The sequence below is a fragment of the Helicoverpa zea genome, chromosome 9 (genome assembly GCF_022581195.2).
Source record: "Helicoverpa zea isolate HzStark_Cry1AcR chromosome 9, ilHelZeax1.1, whole genome shotgun sequence".
Classification (NCBI taxonomy): domain Eukaryota; kingdom Metazoa; phylum Arthropoda; class Insecta; order Lepidoptera; family Noctuidae; genus Helicoverpa; species Helicoverpa zea.
In genome coordinates, this window is record NC_061460.1 from 9,096,416 (window position 1) to 9,116,302 (window position 19,887).

At 38.6% G+C, this 19,887-nt stretch overlaps 2 protein-coding genes across 2 annotated transcripts in view; both read right to left on the reverse strand.

The window, feature by feature from the left end:
• Positions 1–19,887, reverse strand: part of LOC124633581 (meteorin-like protein) — a 42,687-nt gene that overhangs the window by 16,041 nt on the left and 6,759 nt on the right. The window lies entirely within an intron of this gene.
• Positions 15,481–19,247, reverse strand: LOC124633579. The gene is made up of 2 exons (XM_047168869.1): positions 18,675–19,247; positions 15,481–18,138 (listed from the first exon to the last, which is right to left on the reverse strand). Exon 2 carries the CDS (start codon positions 18,133–18,135, stop codon positions 15,814–15,816), a length of 2,322 nt encoding a protein of 773 aa, XP_047024825.1. The 5' UTR covers positions 18,136–18,138; positions 18,675–19,247; the 3' UTR covers positions 15,481–15,813.

Genomic DNA, 19,887 nt, shown 5'->3' on the forward strand with positions numbered 1-19,887 from the left:
TCCAATATTTATATTTGTCTAAAATTTTTATGGTTTCAAAAGTTGGTCATATCATGCGTCTTCAGCGTTTGTGTAGAAAGTTCGTTAGTGCACGATAACAAGTCCCATAAAGCGTTATCGCGACATTACAACAGCCTCGACAGAATAATAAAATAAATGTGTGTTTTTCTACGAAGAGTTTTATTTATTCTCGCCCAAACCTGGCGCGAGATAACAATGTCGCGTGCGTTCAACCTCCGTCACGCGTAGGGCTGCGCGCGAGCTTTTCCTGAGTTCACAAAGAATAAGGCACAACTTTCAAATCACAAGAGAGTATTCTTAATGGTTAAGTATTAATTGGCTTTAAGTCAGCAATAAAAAATAAAGTTTAATTTTAAAGCACGGATACTTAACATATCTCATGAATATATAACCAAGGAAGTTAACAGTAAAGCTTTGCAATTGCAAATATTTATTATAGACATTAGTATAAGGTGTTACAGTTAGTTCTAGCAGCCCTGACCGCTGGCCGCGCCTGCGACTGCGCTGCCCACGCGCCGACTATTGTTGTCCCTATAGAAACAAATTGTATACGAAGCCAACGCAAATTCCGTTATTGTACGATTCTTACTTAAATGCCCAACTAGAAAAGTATTGTGGTCTGGCCAACCACAATCTAAATTAAGTAGCAAATTGAAAAGCTGCTAGATGAAAGCTTCAATTCATTTTTTAGCACCAATCATGAAAAAATATTTGCACCAAATTACAGACTGACATTATAAAGGCAAAGCCTATCTAAAGCTTTATATTCGTTGCACTACCATAAAACAAGTTTTACTGCCGGCTCTTACAATATGGTAATATGCCAGGCATTGTGTCGCTATCGAGTTGCTCTTGTCAAGTCCACACGCACACATGCAAGCTTTCACAGCGACAAAGATTTATAAGCTTTTAAGCTCACCCACACAGATGCAATTCAAAATCTTATAAGAATTGAATGGTCTCGCGCACAAAGGCCTCGGGAGGTAGTAGTCAGAAGGTTTTTTCGTTTGTAGGTCATAGTCGAGCGTGCGGCGATTGTAGGAACAGCTAAATAAGCAAAGCAGTTCCGTGATCTAGTTGTCTAACTACATTGTGTCTTGCCTAACCGATAGTGAGTGTGTTAGCTTGATATTATGTTCTAACGTTCTGGTTACGCTAGGGACTATTGATTGGCGAAAGTTAGTCCCAGAAAATGAAATCGAGCAAGACCTCTCTTCCATAACTCATATAAATAAGTAAGAAGCTTTTATGAGCTTATTACAATACAAATTGATTTATATCGACAAGGTAGCTCACGAACTTGTTCATGATTGGAATCGTAAACTCGATTAGAATTCCTCACCTTATTCGTCACATGTCCAGCTGTTGTGACAATATTTTCATTTCCTCTTGGTCATGTTATCCTGTGTCAGTATTTTATTACCTGCGATGACTAATCACACATGGTTATATTATCAAAATAGGATATTGCTGTGAGTGTCAAGACATGTACAGAGGATTTCCGTGAAACAATGGCTGGCTGGACAATGGTAGGGGCGGACGCCGCGGGCGACGACGCAGCACGTGCGTGCTATTGTATTCATATACGATACGATACATTCGATACAATGCCCAGCAACCAGCTCTATTGATCATCGAGAGAAACTCGCCTCGCCTTCGGCTACGCACGATTAAAATGAGAACGCAACATTTTTGTACGGCCAGCGACAATCGCTTACAATCACAACGAATCAATTTCGGAGTTTTATTATAAGCAATTTTTATTTTGCTACGTGAATTTTTGCGCAGCTATTTTTTCAAATTGACTTTACTAAATTACTGCTTGTATCTATACACTCTTACAATGAGAATTGCCAGGAAACAATCACAATAATGACGTGCCAGCCACGATCTAGTGTAAAATAGTGTAATTGACGTGGGCAGGACCAGTGGCGGCCCTAGGGGTGTGCGAACTGTGCCATCGCACAGGGCCTCGCGCTTGGGGGGGCCTCGCGCTACAACCCACACTAATATAAAAAAATATAATGTGCATATACATCTGGTCCAAGAAAAAAAATTGCATTTTTTCTTTATTTCTAATTCATTCTGCGTTTACTTTTTAAGTCCTCAATTTAACAAAAACTTGAAACACCAAAGTAACAAAAACAACTGGCTCTCGGTCCAGTCACGGATTCTTTTATTTTTGCTTAATTCCGAGTTTAATTTGAGAGTCCTTAAACAAACTATTTAAAAAAATTCGCGCTCGCTACGCTCGCGGTTGTTCACTTGACAGTACCAGACCTTTTCTTCTAACTTGATTAGACTACTATTATGTCCCAAAACTCAAAAATTTTCGCGCTCACTACGCTCGCGACTTCACCCTGCAGCGTATTTACAGTATATACATGGCTAGTACGCAAGCGTGTGAAACTAGTCGCGAATAGATTGGAATTCACTTTTTATACATAGTCTTCCGATGTATACAGCAGCAGTACGCAAATACTCGCATATATTTTGTAGTGGCCAAAGTAACTTGCTTTGTTCCATAATATACAGTGCTAGTCCGCATGCAAACTATAGTTCGGCCATTCAGAGAATGCGTTCCTGACACGTCGCGATTGAACTGACGACGTAACTTTGCAATGGCGTTGCAGTTACGATAAAAATATTTTTGCTGGTTGTTTACCGTTTTAACAATTGAGGAGCATTAAAACAACATTATTATATCAATAATCAATGAATGTAGTTACGTCGTCAGTTCAATCGCGACGTGTCAGGAACGCATTCTCTGAATGGCCGAACTATAATCGTGTATACATTGGAATAGGCGCGAAAAACTTTACGATTCCAATCTATTCGCGAGCAGTTGCATGCTCGCCATTTTGATTAAAACACGACCTAGCATTTAATGTTAATTTAAATATTAATAATGCTCGTTCAATTAAAAAACATTGTATTAAAAATTGAAGTTAGTGACGAAAACGAATCACTGCAAAACCGACTCCACGTAGTCTTGTCTGCCCTACCCCTAGAGTGCAATTCAAAACCGCGTAGGCGCGGAGGGGCGAGGCGGCCTGCGAGCTGAAGCGCAGGTAGTTTTACCGCCCGCCGACGTGGCTAAGGCTGGCCGGCAGAGCCGGCCAGCAAGCCGAAGCTGCGGTGGTGAGCGTGAAAACCATCTGCGACGATAAGCTCGCATGGGACCGCCGGAGCCCCGCAGCACCGGAGCCGTGACAGAAGCTATGCTTGCTGCATGTTGCTTGCTTACATTTTAAACGTACTGAGTTGAAAAATTAGAAGCTAATTAAATATATTTTATGATGTCATTTAATAGTATTTTAGAAGTTTACTGTTAGAATGCCTGCTACAAAAGATGCTAAAAAATAACCATCATGCTGAGTTGTATTTAGAGTGGTTTACTTAGAAGATAACTATAGTGGCTAAGATAGTATTATTTAGATGCTCTTTAATTGTGGCTGACTTAATAATTTAGAAGGCAACATACATTTTTGTTTAATTAGCATTTTTAATAAACAAACTCAGATTCAAAGCCATTTTTATTTAATGCTTTACCCAATATAAATTTTGTATAGTTAAATATGACCGTGTATAAATTGGAATGATGCATGTGCACGTCTAAGCTACGAATTATACGCGAGCAGTACGCAAAATTCGTGTATACTTTGAAATCACAAATTAAAAAACAGCATTACAAAATATCAGCGAGCAGTTTCCTATGGATGCGTTTTGGCTATGTACACTCTGTAAATACGCCACCCTGCACTGTTGTTTATTATACAACTTTAGGTGGTTTAGTGACCCAAAGCTCAAAAATTTTTGCGGTCGCTATGCTCGCGGGCGGGCAGTAGCGGCGTAAGGGCGGAGGGGGCGGTCCGGCTGTCACCCATCTCTTTCTTGTTTATTTTTGTTTTTATATGATTACTTAAATTAACTCCTCAAAGTTTAAAAAAAAAAACCGCTAGCTTTCGCTCGCGGTTTTTTCATAATTTCTCATTTATTCTGCGCTTACTCTTTGAGTCCTCAAGCTAATAAAAAGTTAAAGCACCGAACTTTCCACGGGTTTTTTTCAAACTTGTTTGAGTATTTTTGTGTTCCAAGACTCAAAAATTTTGCGCTCGCTGCGCTCGCGCTTTTCAGTAACTTTTTTCTTAAATCTTTAGGTATCATTGCGTCCCAAAATATGTATTTTCGCGCTCGCTACGCTCGCGCCTTTTATCTTTACCTACGGCGGCCTCTTTTAAATTCGTTTTGGTACTTTAGATACTGTTCCAAAACTCAAAAATTACGGGCTCGCTTCGCTAGCGCTTTAAAAGTTTGCAGTGATCTGTCTCCGGTTTCTTTATGGTAAACCTAGAAAAAAGCATCATGAATCATATGTACACGATTTTTAAGTACTTTAATTTATTTTGTCGGCCCTGAATCAGAAATACGAAGAGCTGAATATTATCTCGGTGCTGAAATATATATTAGAAAATAATTTAACTGAAATTTATCCCACTACCGAAATAGTCTTGAGAATTCGAATAATAAAATAATAATATCGAAAAAGCAGTTCTTCGAGGCTTAAAAATATTACAACATGTTTAAGGAATTCGATGACACAAGACATATAAACTGTACTAAAAATAAAATTGTATTAATTTGTTTAACTTGAGCATTTCTCCTCAAACATGACGTTTAGCTAAATCAAAACACCAGCTTACTCTCGCAACACATACTTTTCACGTAAGACAAAGGGCCTCGCATAGACCTGCCGCACGTAGCCTCGCAATGGCTAGGGCCGCCGCTGGGCAGGACTAGGAAATTGTCTGATGCGCAATGTCGAATGTGCTAGCATTATACGTTGATAGAAAGTATTCGTACTCTTTAGATTGTTGGTTGAGTACTATAATAGGATCATTAGGTGCGTATTGAGCTAGCCTTGGATAGCGCAGTGACATGACCTCCGTGGCTGGTGGTGCGTGGTGACTGCGCTGAGTATGTGTCCCATGTGCTGATTTGTCCTGATTGTATAATAGAGCAGAACTCGTGCGGGACGCGTGGGCGCCCCTCTGACAGCTGCTAAGAAATACGGAGGTAATTGCTATTCTTCACCTTGTAAATCAATTGATGTCTTTAAACTAAATTTATGGCGAATTCGCCACTTTGTAGGGTAGTAAATCATGCGATTATGGCATAATTCTTTATATGCGAATCTTCGGTCCTTAAAAGTTTTATTTCGAAATGGCTGGATTTTTTTAAACCTTCAGCTACACGACTGGTCTCCACACGCTTAAGGAATTGGGTGCTACTTACTGATCTCCACAATTACCTGCCTACACATCATTACATACTATTAGCAAACATTCATGCCATACTGGGTGTGAAGTCATTTCGTCCAATCAGTGGCTCTAACCGGCTCTATAAACAGGCAAGACACGACGACACTGTTACATACTCACTACATAGTGGTACATTGAAGCGAGACTACTTATTACCGCGATATGTTTAACTTACACATACCGAGCACCCGGCGTTATTTACCCACTGTGCTATTAAAGCCACATAAGCACAAGCCAGCATAAATTGTGTACAGTTAGCATTGTCATAAAATATTTAGCAGCTATGCATTTTTGATGACGACAATGTTTAGTCTTGGACGGTAGCCTAATGATTTTGACATATCAGCAAATGTACGTTGAATTAATATACACCGATCCTTTCGAATTGCCTTCACTAGATGTATGAGTACGTAAGCCCAATTCAGTAAAAAAATGCATTGCAAGTTTCCAGTCAGTAGTCCACAAAAACTGCTCATGTATAAATTGCCTCATGCCAATGGAAAAGTAATTAATTTAAATTTATATGTGACTCTCCGATTTAGGAACATTTGTTTGGCAATTATTAGTATGGCGTTTCCGTTCTAATTTATATTAGGACAAGTCTTGCCAATAAATCGTGTAGGGTGGCATTACAAATCATTTTTTGTCTATACTACTTGAGTGTTGGATTTGGCCATGAATTAGGCTGAGTGTGCATGTGCGGGCGGCGCCACCGACGTCACCACCGTCGCCATAGCCGGCGCCCGCGCACCACATGTGAACACCATGCTGACAAACGTTGTAAATAATCTGTATTATTCTAAACGTGCTGACCTCTGCTCCCTACAACATAAACACTTGCTAGTTGCTACCATTCATGAACGCACGTACTCAACATAGTTGCAGCTCCAAACATAGCATTAAATCGCGAATACCTTTATATTAATGTTCTAAGGCGGCATTCGTCATTATAAAACGCTGTATAATTTTATAACTAGGCAAATAAAACAAGCAAAAATGTAATTTAAGAGACAAAAACACGCGAGCTCAGTAAAACACAGCTCCAATTACATGTAATTTGGAAAGGCACGCAATTATGCGGACCCCGAGGGGCGACATTTTTCATTCTTTGTGCGTGTCTCTAGATGCAATCCTAGCGCTCATTTAAATAAATACAAAGATAAATATGCAGGCTTTCGTGTCTACGGGATACTTCATCATATTTGATTGCAACGATGTTATCTGCGTTTACCGCTTCTAGAATTTTTTGGACATTAGATTTGTAATAAAGATCGTATAGATCGTATATCGTAAGATCGTATCGCTACTACTACCATTTTGGCGATTGATGGGTATCTGAAATTGATAGATCATATTCCCATATTCTTTAATTCATATTCAGCATCATCAGGTTTATTGTAATTCATCATATTTTTAATCGTGACAACTTTAAGTACACCTGTCTAATAAACTATCTTCGATCTTCAAAAGTGTCTCAAACATTTCCACCAACAGTGGACCGATAAACACAAGACATATCGATAGCAGATAATATTGTATGTAAATAAACGTCAAAAAAGGTGTTGCATGAATAGTTGGCATGGGAAAACATATCGATAAAATGATAGTGGCTTTTGGACACGATATCGAAATACTTTCACATGAGCGTGCGAATCGTGGGAATTGATTAGCGCTGATCTATATAAACTATCCCAACATTAAGGCCAGCTCGTCATAAAAGTCATGATAACGATTGATTACCTGTGAATTGTAAATAGTGATGGGATCACACACAGTCGTTGCTAGCCGTATTAATGCCCTTTAACATATTTTTTTTACTTATTTTTTGGTCAAGTTTAAACATGTTTTGTGGATGCTTTTAAAGTATAATCCATGGAGCAAGAAAAGTGAAGATATCATGGTACCCATCTAAATACTACGTACTAACTATAGCAGGATGATTGTTTTTATCGAAAGCTTTGCTTTTGGTGTTGATATAGGTTTTTAGTGCTACTTATTTATCGAATTTCTTTCCGCCTGGCATCTTCAACTTAGTTCCCACCGGGAGGCGAATCTATCTCGCGCGTGATCACTCACCTACTCAGATAAGAGTAGTTCACACGACTTTATCTGATGACTGACAGCTGTGACAGTTGTCACCATGGTGTTCCGAGCGGTCAGTCAACACGTCTGACTGTCAGCCTGTCAATTATGAAGCGCCATATATCGCGGGAACGGAAGACCGAAGAAAGCATAATTCCCACAAATCGTGCTTAATCGGTGATAAGCTACTGTATTTGAATAAAATATTTTGATAATTTAGAATATTATAAAAGTATCTTTGTGTAAAAACGTTGATAACTCAGATGCATTCTCTCCTTATATCAAATCCTTAGTATAAATAACAAGCTGATTATAAGACCTATTAGATTGGCTAATAATATTCGTCATAGCAACGAACAAAAATACTTTATGTTGCTTGGACAAAAAACATAATTGTTCTGTTGCCTTGACAATACGACTTAAACACACACGTGTACGGTATGATTGCCAAAGTTATATAAATCGTGCGGTAGTTTATTACAAGAATTTAATTTTGGTCAGAGATTTATAGCGAGTTCAAAGCAAAGGGGACAAGAGAACCCTGGTGTCCACATGTTTGTCTCATCCGATTACTTCGACTTAAGCGGTCATAACTCATAGTGTTATGTGTTACAAACGCCCAGGATTATGTGTTTTTTACGCGCCTATAAATAAACTTCATACTTTTAATTTTTATGCCTCTTTCTTAATGACGTCTACAGTTCCCTGATCTTTTGTACTACCCGAATGTTTCTTATATAAAGACATTACTGATTAACGCAGTGTGTTAATACTATTAATTAATTAATCCCAATTAAAAAGCTGTATGTTCATTACAAAACTCCCATGTTCTTAATTATTTAAATATCAATAAAACTTGATATACAGCGCAGACTCGAGTCTGATCTAAGCGCCCTTGACCACTTACATTAAAGACACCAATTCGTATACAAGACTGTAAAACTTCTAACAGATTAATAAATTACTCATAATTACATCACAGTTATTACTATCGAGATTCGACAACTTTCGATGTATCGATCGGTGTTCCCGAGTTGAGTGGTGCGATCAATAAAACATGTATGTATCGAGTAAACGGAACTCTAGTTACGAAATGTTTCCAATTGATTGTAGACTCGTTCTTATGTAAATGTTGGAAAGCTCCATATTTATGGGGAACACTTAAACTAGTCTAGTTATTGCATATCATTGCAGATCTAGAAACGGCTAACGGTTCCGATTGTGGAACTATAAAGTGAGTGGTTTTATCTGAACGTATTCAGTCTAATGGCCGCCTGACGGCCTTATGAAGCGTTTTCTAAATTAGCAAGTCTCAATGCAAAATGTGATAATTGGAGTAGAATTTACGATATTGAGAAATTCATTTAACATAGCTTTACAGTAATGCTACCAATTAAATTGGGAATGGACAGCAAAGATGAAGAGATATTTCCTGGTCCAAAGTTACTCAGTTCAGAATTCGCAAAAATCTATTATCTTGATGAATCAGATAACTATCACAGGAGGGATCATGTTTCAGGCGATATGAAAGCTCGTACTCGCGATAACATTTAAATAGATAATGAGTTCACAAACCCGCATGTTTTGGGGCAGGATTCTCACGCGCGGACGCCCGTGGAATACGCAAGGAGTCGTGTGAAACAATCGTGCGGTTTGTGAACTGAATACTAACGTAGCTTACATCTTCACTTACAGTTTCATTGCCCTATTTATTTTGTTTATTGCACTTTCTATTGTTCTAAGAGAAAATTCGGATCCTAGATCCTAGTGACGGAACTAAGCTTTCTTTTGATACTTTCACGCTTAATTTTGCGCACGCGTAGCAATTTGTAATTACCGTGTTAATTTACTATTGATTAAAAGAAGCAAGGCTATACAAAAATACTTGTAATTTTACATTGACAAAAGAAAAGAAAGTTTTTGATTTTAACGACATGTTTAAGCGCCTACAAAAGACATCAACGACATATTTAGTTGTTTCTAAAGAAAATGACTATTTTTTACATAGGCAATTAAACTTTTTATATGAAAACAAGACATCACGTGCACAAAGAAAGTTTCGTATCTAAACTTAGTGCTAAACAAAAACTAGCTGCGGTTAGAAGACACGCGAGCTACATTACGAGTAATAAAAAGAAAAGTGGACGTTTCCAGTGAGTTGATTAACGATTGAAGTTGTTTCAAGGCTCATAGATCACCAAACTGTGGTGAACAAAAACAGTGTCCCGTGTCTAAAGCGTTTGGTATTGAATAAGTGCTATGTAATGCGGAGTTGCGGTGTGGTCGCGCGCTCCGTGGTCGCGGCACAAAGCTCCGGAATGCGACAGAATGCTCGACCGCCTGGAAGGAAGCCGCACGCTCGCCCTTCATTAATGTAGCCTTTTTCTATATCCACGTTTTTTGTCATCAGTCATAGTCATCACCCCTCCGTTGAGTAACGCGAGATTTTCAGTACTCTTCAAGGAATTTAAGGCGACCATAGAAAATGAAAATGTTATTCGCGGTTAAACGAGAAGCGATTATTAATTTATAGTAGTAAAGTGATATAATTTTCCCCTTTATTATATTCGTATAAAAGTATAGGCACACTTTGTATTTTATGATTCAATAAACCAACAAAATACAAAGAACGATTGATTTTATATGGTCCAATACATAAACAAAGGCACAATAGCCGGACTGGAGCTAAGCAAGTATTCAGCTAGGTAACCGTTCAACTGGCTTGACAACTACAGAGCACCAACAATAGTAGGCTTTACATAGCCTCTGGCGAACCCGCGCAGCCGCTCTAGCTATACAGAACACCATAATATTTTCCGCATTGGTATTGCGTGGCCCGTGCCCGGCGGCACCAAGCAATTTATAGCCAGTGGAACTACGTACATGCTTGTTATTATTTAACGGTGGACCTGAGCCGAGACAAGACGCCCCCGGCTATTGCCAATGCGATCCTGCTAAACTTGTAAGTATTATTTTATGACTAAGAATACGAATGCGCCGACCGACACACTTTCTTGCATATTATTTAAACCGCCAAGAAGCTTTGGAAAGGTATTTCGAGAAAATCCAATTAAAGGGATGTCTGTAATTATTCACTGCGTACAGATTGCCTTATTTTAATTGGCCCAAATAACATCAAGATGCATGCTATATACATATTCCGACAATATACCGAATTCCGCAATCCCACCAAATACGTCATTCAAATTGCACCGCCATCTATCTTAATATGGCGCGGATATTTTTTATCTGGCGGTGATTTGAATAAAGTCATAGCGGTGTCCAGTATCGTATGCACTGCCTTACAGAGCCACGTGCTTGGATATGGTGTAACGACAGCAATGACGAACGCGTACGGCTTGCCAAACAGGTCAAATCTCCATTAAAGAGTAATCATAATACTTGGCAGACCTTATATAGAGCGCGCGTCGTGGTGCGCGCGCGAGCGAGAACAACCGCCAGGATATCTGACTCCTTCAGTCGACCGGCCTTGTGGCACGCGCCGCGCAGCCACTCGTATTATTGCATTTGATTTACCGATCTCATTAAAGTATCCACTACATTTCTACCCATTCTAAGCACCTATACCACATAAAGGATATCTGATACTACAAAATCAGACTGAGATAAAATCGACAGCCAGTCGGAACAAGGAGAAGGGAAAGGGACAATGTCGTAACCTGAATGGATTGGACCGTTTATTTAAACTCACGGTATTGTCGCAACGCGGCAACGGCTACACTACAAAGTTTTCATGTCTAGTATCGAGAACATAAATTACTGGCGCTCAAATTTAAAATATACTTTAAGATGTAGGTAGTCGTTCGTGTGGTGTCATATTATGTTATTTGGCTATGTAATTACTGCTAATGACTCGCCCGCCGAATTAATTGCTAGCTATAAATAAGCAGATAATTCGGACATATATCCCAATATATGTTGTAGAACATTTTCATTATCTTAATTCGTTTTACTAATGCTTAGAAACGGGCCTCTAAACTCTCCGTGTAATAAACCTCAAGCGCAGGTAACACTAAATGGTTATAAAGCTATAAAACGTTCATTAGTCGAAAAACGTTTGTCTGTTAACATTAATGAAGCTTTTAAAAATATGAATATATCTATCTAGGCCGCTAGGTATGTATAAGTGGCGTCGGTATGCAAATGAGTTACATTGGGACAGAGTGTCCGCTTAGTCAGAACTAGGACCCAATTAGTGCGGTACCAAAGGCCGACTTCGTAAATTAAGCAAGATGACGGCGCGGGCGCACGGCTTCCAACAAATATTCGCATCCTTTTCTTGCAGCCACACAATGTCTTATTAATTGTGATTTATGTCCATCGGTCCAGCCCGTTGTGATTTGATGATACTAAGCATGTCAGAAATGTCTGTATCCTATTGGTCTAATAAGGCTTTATTAACACAGTCAACTCACGACGTACGACCAATCCTATTCATTATATTGTTTTCTGTATCAATGTAACCGAATTTATGTTTATAAAACGTATAGAAACCGAAGCCTACGCGTGAGTATACCTCGGAACGATAAACTTGTCATAAAATACGGTATCTTGTTCGTCCAGCTCAGATTGTACAATTCCGTTGGTCATTTTATTGGAATCGGCTTGGAAAGGAAAATATTATGATTTAGACATAAAGCGCCCGCGCCGTGCAGCAGTGGTCTCGGAGTGTTCGGCAAACAATATCTTATTTCATACGGTCTTGATTGAACAATGCCTCGAGCCAAGTTTAATGAACTTCAATAACAAAACGTTTTACTAGATCAGTTTAATCTAAGAAAAAAACAAAAATTGAATATTGCACCGCGAATCAAATTAGAGATTGATGGTACGATCGGAAATAATGATTTATCAAACTCTATAACTTAGATTGCATCTAAATTGCTAGCGGCTTTTACAAGTTATTTATTTAATAGCTGTAGAAATCTTACAATTTAATAATTATAATTTGGACGTTTCTAATAAACATTTATGAAGAGATACTCGTAGATATACGGCTTGTGTTGGTTGCGTATTTCTTGTGTGGTTCAACTGATGGTTAACAATCTGTGCGTCGGCACGTACGTGGAGTTGTTGAGAAGCCACTAAACCTCAACACAATGGTGAACCACAAACAAGGTTTTGTGCCTTTGTCCGGGGTGCTCGTGCAAATAAAATATTTTGACCGCGCGCCACCTCGCCTGTCCACATCCTACGCAAACATTCCTGCACCGCTTTATTTTCTTATCTATTGTCCTAAAAATACTGTTATTGGTGTGTAAATAAAACTTAGGTTACACTTTACTCATATGATGTATTATAGTTTTGACTCCAAAGATTAAAATATAGAAGACAGCTCCCAGGAGACAAATTCCATTATTGAACAGGATGTTCACTGGATAATTCTAACAGCCTCCAAAAGTACATAGCAACTCGACGCATGTACCAACTTTCTCAACATCTTAGAAATGACACCTCACCCTTGACATAGTACATGGCTACTTGGAGTTGTTTAGACGGCGTGCGCGTGCGCATATAGCTCATGTGGCTCAGTGGTCACCTCTCGCGGCGTGTTTACATAACTCGTTAAACGCCAACCCGTACCGCCCACGCCCGGACGGCCATTGGATATATCTAAATATTAACTGTAAACACTCGATAATGTTCTATTGTGATGTCACGCAGGTGCACTATCTCGCTATCATTATAATAATGAAGGCAGAAGCTTAACGTCTCACTCGTTACAGCTATTGCAACTTATCCAAGGTAATATTACTTCAGGCAATATTAAAATTGTATTTTGCTACAACAATATTACAGTGCTGGACCTACACAGCATGAATAAGCAGTCATGGGCTCTATTTAAATACATTCCAATTGCATTTCCAAGTAGAGTAGTCGTGATTTTCCAACTTATTTTTCTTATAGGACGCTGCAAAGAAGCTCGCTCCACATTAACTACGACATGCGACAAGAAAGCGTATACGTGCACCTCATCATCGCTTCAGTCTCGATAAATTGTCCCATCAATCATCAAGAATCGCAATAGCGATACTCGGGTATGTATGAATGCAACTTTTTTGTCTCCAATTGTCGGCGAGGGCCCGTGACGAAACGACACGTAATGCAATTTTGATTAACTTGACAACAAAACCTCTGGCAATTACATTTACAATGATGGAGACATTACTTCAGTCGCTGATATTATAAAGGGCCATTACCGTAATAATTGTGTCGGTAGTAGTTGCTGAGGTTCTGGAGAGATCGTGATCTTGGAATTATAAGGCGTTTTTATAAAAAAATTGTGATCATTTTGCTGAATTCCTATAAACATTGAACGATGTTGCCGATGTTGGTTTGGCACCAGCAACTTGTAACGAGAAACTAGTATGTTTTATCAACAGTCTGATTTGTTAGGCGATAATTTGAATGGAAATGTACAAATTATTGTCATTTCGTATAATGATGTTTTGGTAACACGCAAGGGGCTCGTAACGTGGTCGTCGTCGTAACGTCAACTTTCACTTGAACAATGGCGGCTGCTCACGATTATCACGACCCGGAGTCACGCAGGACGCAGCTTCGACACTCTTTGTGATACAGCATCAGCGACTGATTGATGACTCGTTGAAAGGTCACTTTTGTACACATCGATCTCTCCATTCTCATAGAGAACGTATGTGTTCACTGCAGCGTTATAATTGGATATATTTAAAACAGAACCATTCTAAGCCTCTAGTTCTTACAAAAACATGGCAACCCGTAATAAGTCTAAGCTGCCTTGGAAGCACTCTGGCTGTTGCACTGGGAAGGCATTACCACTGTTACCAGGTTTGGCTTGTGAGCACACACATACAAAAACTCCAGTCCAGAAGTAATAAACCGCAACTTGTTATCCAAAGATGCTCAGTAAAAGTTAATTGCTTTCTGTTTAAGGCCATAATCTACTTTCGCCGCGAATGGCACTTAGACAGCATATTCAACAACATTAGTGAGACGTAACCACATTCATTTCAAAATACCCTTCCAAGAAGTTCACTGAATGTTTTACAGTCCCTACAAAATTACCAAAATGTGCCGCCACAGTCAGGATTCCAAAAGTGTTCAAACGCAACGCTGACCGCTTCGAAGGAAAATAAAAGGCTTTTACATAATGAATATATGATATGTAAAGGTAAGGCGCGAACTTTAGGGGTAGGTACACACAAGGCGTGAATGCTAACGTGCGGCCCAAACAAGGAGGTGTGAAAAGCCCCAGTGATCGTGGCGTTCTTATTGTGGTAGCTGCTAAGCCGCTTACCGGACCAGTCCCATAAATCCAAGCGCTTGTCCTGCCTATACAATACTACTGGTAGGTACCAGTCTAGTCGCCGCTGTCGTGCTCGATTTGATAACCGCATAAGCCAACGTTGCATTTATAAAATAATATCTGACTAAGCGCATATCAATACGTGTTTATGTATGCGCATTACAAACAAGTCGTAAGACGCGATGACACCGACGACGTATTTATTAAGTTATTTCCTTCAAGAATTCTGAACTTTCATAACATATTTGTAAAAGAACGTGTCAAAATCCGTCGCATCGCGCTGCCCGCGCTCACTCTTAGTATCAAGTGTCGTTTTGCGTGTTCGCGTATCAAGTTACACCTACTTTTCAAGCGTGGCTTAAGCGCATTCGTCTGGAATTAAGTGAGTTAACATGAAATCATAAAAGGAAGTGGATGTATCTCTACGGATACAACGGAGCTTATAAAACGATTCAAATAGCCCATACAATGCCGACTTCAATGTAAGAATATAGCCAGAAAATCTTTTCATGAAGCCGCTAAAGCGAAACACGATTGTCACCGATACAAACTTAATACACCTTATTAAGCGAGCCACAGCCAATTTAGTCCATTATCGGACGAAATCTCAACGAACGTCGGCATAAGCTCAGTGGTCGGCCATTGTTATGTCGCCTCAGCTATGGACCTTAAGTCGTTGTGTAAACAAAACGAGTTATTATATGGGTCATTGTCATAAGGGGGTTCAGTTTGCAAAAAATAAAAAAATCTAATATTTTTAAAGAAATGTACATTCATTTAATAAATGAGATCAATTGTAACAATACTAAATAATTGTCTGAGATCAGAATTAAGAAATAACATAGTTATTTGAAAAAAACAGTTTTATAGGTCCACCAAAAAGACACGAGTGTCCACCAAATGTACGCAATGTATAATTAAGTAAGAAAAAAAACAAAATAATTTAATTCTTTTTCGATGGAAATAATCGAATCTCCTCATAAACACAAATAAAAAAAAAACAACCTGGTGTCATCAAAAACAAAATAAAGATAAAATAAAACAACTTGTCCACCGAAAAGATTATGTCTTTTTGGTGGACTAAAAGAATATATCATCCTCCTCTGATGATGACCAAAAACGTTGAGAACGCTTCTGGTGTACTTCTGCTGGTGTTTCAGGTCTTGAAACAGGTGGTGAGCACGAACTGTCAGAGTAAACATCGGCAAACCGAATGCGTTTTCGACTTTTTAGTCCACGCAGGATCTTTGAAGAAGTTGATTTTTCAGGATCATTGCTTTCAGTCTCATCAACTATTGAGCTACAGTTTTTTTTTCCGTCGATTGAAAGGCACAACTGTTGAACTATAGGAGTCCAGTTTGGACTCATCAGTGGGCTATGTAGATTTGAAAAGGGGCTAGGACAACTCTGAACTGGCGTAGAGCGCGAACTGGCAAGAGCAGGTATCTCAATGTGTAAGTTTTGTGGTGGTAAGTCAAGACTTATACAACCTAGATCATAATGAGAACACGACGCACCAGGATTGCAAGTAATACAGCTCAGCCTTCGAAACTGGAGCATTTTGGGATCAATTTTGTCCCATGTTACTTGATGCACTTGCATAGTGCCACGGAAAGGCCGGATAGTGCAGTTTTTAATTTTGACCTCAATTTCTTTGGCCGTAGTATCATCGATCTTTATAACTTCAATTCCTTTGCAGCTCTCATGTACACATTTAATAAATTCATCGATATTGCTTATATCATTTCCTTTAGCTACGTGCTTATCAGCCGTTCGCTTGAGGCACCCTCCTACACCATCAGGGGCCCCTTTACCATGCCCACTCTCGCTAAAGTGCCACATTATATTATTTGCCTGTGTTTCTTCAGCCAAGTAAGCAGCAATCAAATGAAACATGGTCTTATTTTTGTATTGCGTCGAGGGACCATCACTTAAAACGTGGAGACGTTTTAAATTAGGCACTAATGTTTTTATCATTGCAATAATTGGTTTTAAGTGAGCACAAATATATGTAGGGCTATGATTCAAATATTCGCTAACCGTACAAAAAGACTTTGTAACGATGCGTTTCTCCTCAGTATTTTCGTCAGCATAATAGAATACTCCAGTGTGTAATGAAATCTGGTCTTTAGATCCACCAAAATGGGCCGATTGTATTTCTGAAGAATACTTGCAATTGTAATTTTCCGAGAAGTCAATATGCAACAAGCCTTCGCATGCTGACATATTTATTTTAATATTTTTGATGACACGAAACTGATGTAACATATTGCAAGTATGCTTCATGAAACGTTCTATATTGTCCAACAAGTGGTTCATCAGTTGTCTTTTGGACGTATTCACTGTTTCTTTGATAGTCTTCTGGCAAAGTTTTTCGTGACCTTTAATCGTTTGCATAACTTTTTTTGTGACCCATCTCTCATATTTTATTGTATCTGTTGGTGTAAATTGATTGAATGTTATCTTTTTGTGTCTACATATCAAACATTTTCGTTCCAGACAGTTTTCTTTCATGTCTTCACAACAAATGGATTTACACACTGCCATTGCAGAGTTTTCATTGATCATACGGGCATTTTTTAATGATTTTATTATCAACTCCATGTTGGTATGTGTTGCACACAAACAAGTCTCACGTGCTGTAACTTTTGGATTCAAGACCCAAAACGGCCTATATCGGCAAAAAGTTTTATACGACGTATGTAAATTCATCTGAGTCACAAATTTTTTGTGCAGATTGAGAAGAGAATCATTGAGGAACCGGATCTGTTTCTTCTGTTTAAATCTGGTAATAGTTTCTTTTTTTCCAGCTGTGGTACGACTTGATTCGTCACTCAGTAAAAATCTTTGAACTGCGTCACTCAAATCTTCTTTCACTACCTTCGTTTTATTTTTTCTTTCTTTGTTTTTCTTCTTGTTCTGTAATCTACTTAAGCGCATTTTGTACTTAGACAGCTTGTTTTCTACAATCTTCAGTTTAGATTTTAGCATGAGATTTTCTAATTTAAGTCGACGTTTATTTTTCGCAGCTACAGCCCGGCCTGCTGCAGCCCGGGAAGTTGATTTTGATGTCAATGAATTAGCTGAACTTGTTGGAGGGGTTTCATCTGTGAATCGTGCCGTTTCTCTTTGTAACTTCAGTCTGTCTCTACGTAATTTTGCATCCTTTCTCCATTTGTTTCTTAATTGTCTCTGCTGTCTCTCTGATAAATCATTTATTGTCTTAATTTCCCCTTGCGATTTTTTCCTATAGTAGTACTCTCTATCTTTCTTCCGCTTTTCTTCTAACGCTACTGGGTCTTTCTTCATTTTTTCTCTTGCTCTCCTCATACTTAACTTCTTTTGCTCGCGTCGTTTCTTTTTCTTTTCTTCTTCACTCAATTTATTTCTAGTTCTAACCATTGCCTGTGTATAAAAGAGAACGAGCTTGAGCAAAGCAAAAAGAAAGATTTATTGATAAAGCAAAACACGAATATCTCACATTGAAGTCAACCACCAGATGTTAAAAATCATCAGATTTCATCCTGATAATGATATCCAAATGCGATTAAAATGTTTGCTTATACCTGCTTAATCACCCAATTTAGAAACCCAAATTGCAAAAAAACAAACAAGTATCTAGTAAATATTTGTATGTATCAAACCGCTTTCCGAAGACAATATTTTAATTATGCAGTGAAATATCTAGTTTTACTGTTAAAGCCCGCATGCAGAACCCGGTCGAACAAAGCAAAAAAAAAAAAAATCCATTCGGTAGACATTCGTCTTTTTGGTGGACACACGGCCCACCAAAAAGATGTCCACCGAGTGGATTTTTCTGGCAATTTGTTTCATACCAAGCAGTATTTTGAGGTTATGTTGAAGTTGCAATTGAAAATAGATTAATTACTTACAATTCTAACATATAAAGTAAAGTAATGAATTACTTAGGTTTTACTTACCAAAATCCACAAGGAACCGAAAAGACACACTCAACTTTGAAACAATTTGCGATTTTTAACGAGGAGCAATAACTTCGATCTTGTTCGGCCGGCGACAAAATGGCGCTGCGCTCGATCAGCTGACTATTGGACGCGTTCGAGAATAACGTTCCGTTCACAACATTTTATTGTTATCACAAATATTTTGTAAAAATAAATGTCGTCCACCAAATAGATGTTGCTTTTAATAACATTATACTATACGCTAAAAGTGACTTATTTTTAAGCCATAATGTTTATTATTGAGTTATTGAAGTGATTAAAATGTCTAATTTAGGAAAACATACTCGAACGTGAAGTTTACTTGGAAGGTTTTTATAAATGGTCGAATTTGTATGAAGAGGGTGAGCGGTAACAGTCCACCGAGGCTGACTTTTCTATAACAATTGTGTTGTAGAAAGTTTATTTTTATTTCATCTGTAATTATGAGTATACGTTAATAAATAATTAATTATAATCTTTACTATAAAATAAGAATAAGCTCTCAACTTTATATTAAAATTTTAGATTTTTGTCTGTAACAAAATTTTACGCGGTTATGACAATGACCCATATGAGAGCTGAGCCTCACTTTATGGCATTCCGGTCTCAATTTAAAACGCGGCTTCGTATGCCAGGTCATATAACTCCTCAAAGCTCTTCGTTGTGTCCGAGGAACTCTCATAAAACAACAGTAGTGATAGTGCCCGTCTGCATACATTTTGAATATCCGACCGATCCATATTAAAAGGCCTTTTCACCATACAAAAGATAAGGTAAAAACTGCAGACACAATCGCATGTTACGCCGAGGCATTTTGAAGAGGAGCCGCGGCGTTTGGCAGTTTTTGTGACACCAAATTTTCATTGTCTTTTGGCAACTTATCTCATTTAATTATAAGCTCGGAACCGTCGATAGATACGGAGCGATCCACCGAAGAAAATTGTTGTATGTTTTTTTTAGGAGTCGAGATTGCGAAGAGCTATAAATGGCGCAGCAGGCCCTGCGGCAGTTGCCATTTGCAATCGGTTATGGAACGACCGCGAACCTCTTTTTACATTATAATCGGTTGGTCCCCGCTCACTTGTTTTTTTGTTTACGGATGATGATGGACCTAAATGGTTGTGCAAGCAGAAATGAAGTAAACATGATATTATTCCATGCCAAAATCTACTGGTATGTCGAGTTCAAAATT

Excerpts from the sequence above, each read along its gene's own strand:
- LOC124633579 (XM_047168869.1), bottom strand. The coding sequence starts at position 18,135 with ATGGTTAGAACTAGAAATAAATTGAGTGAAGAAGAAAAGAAAAAGAAA.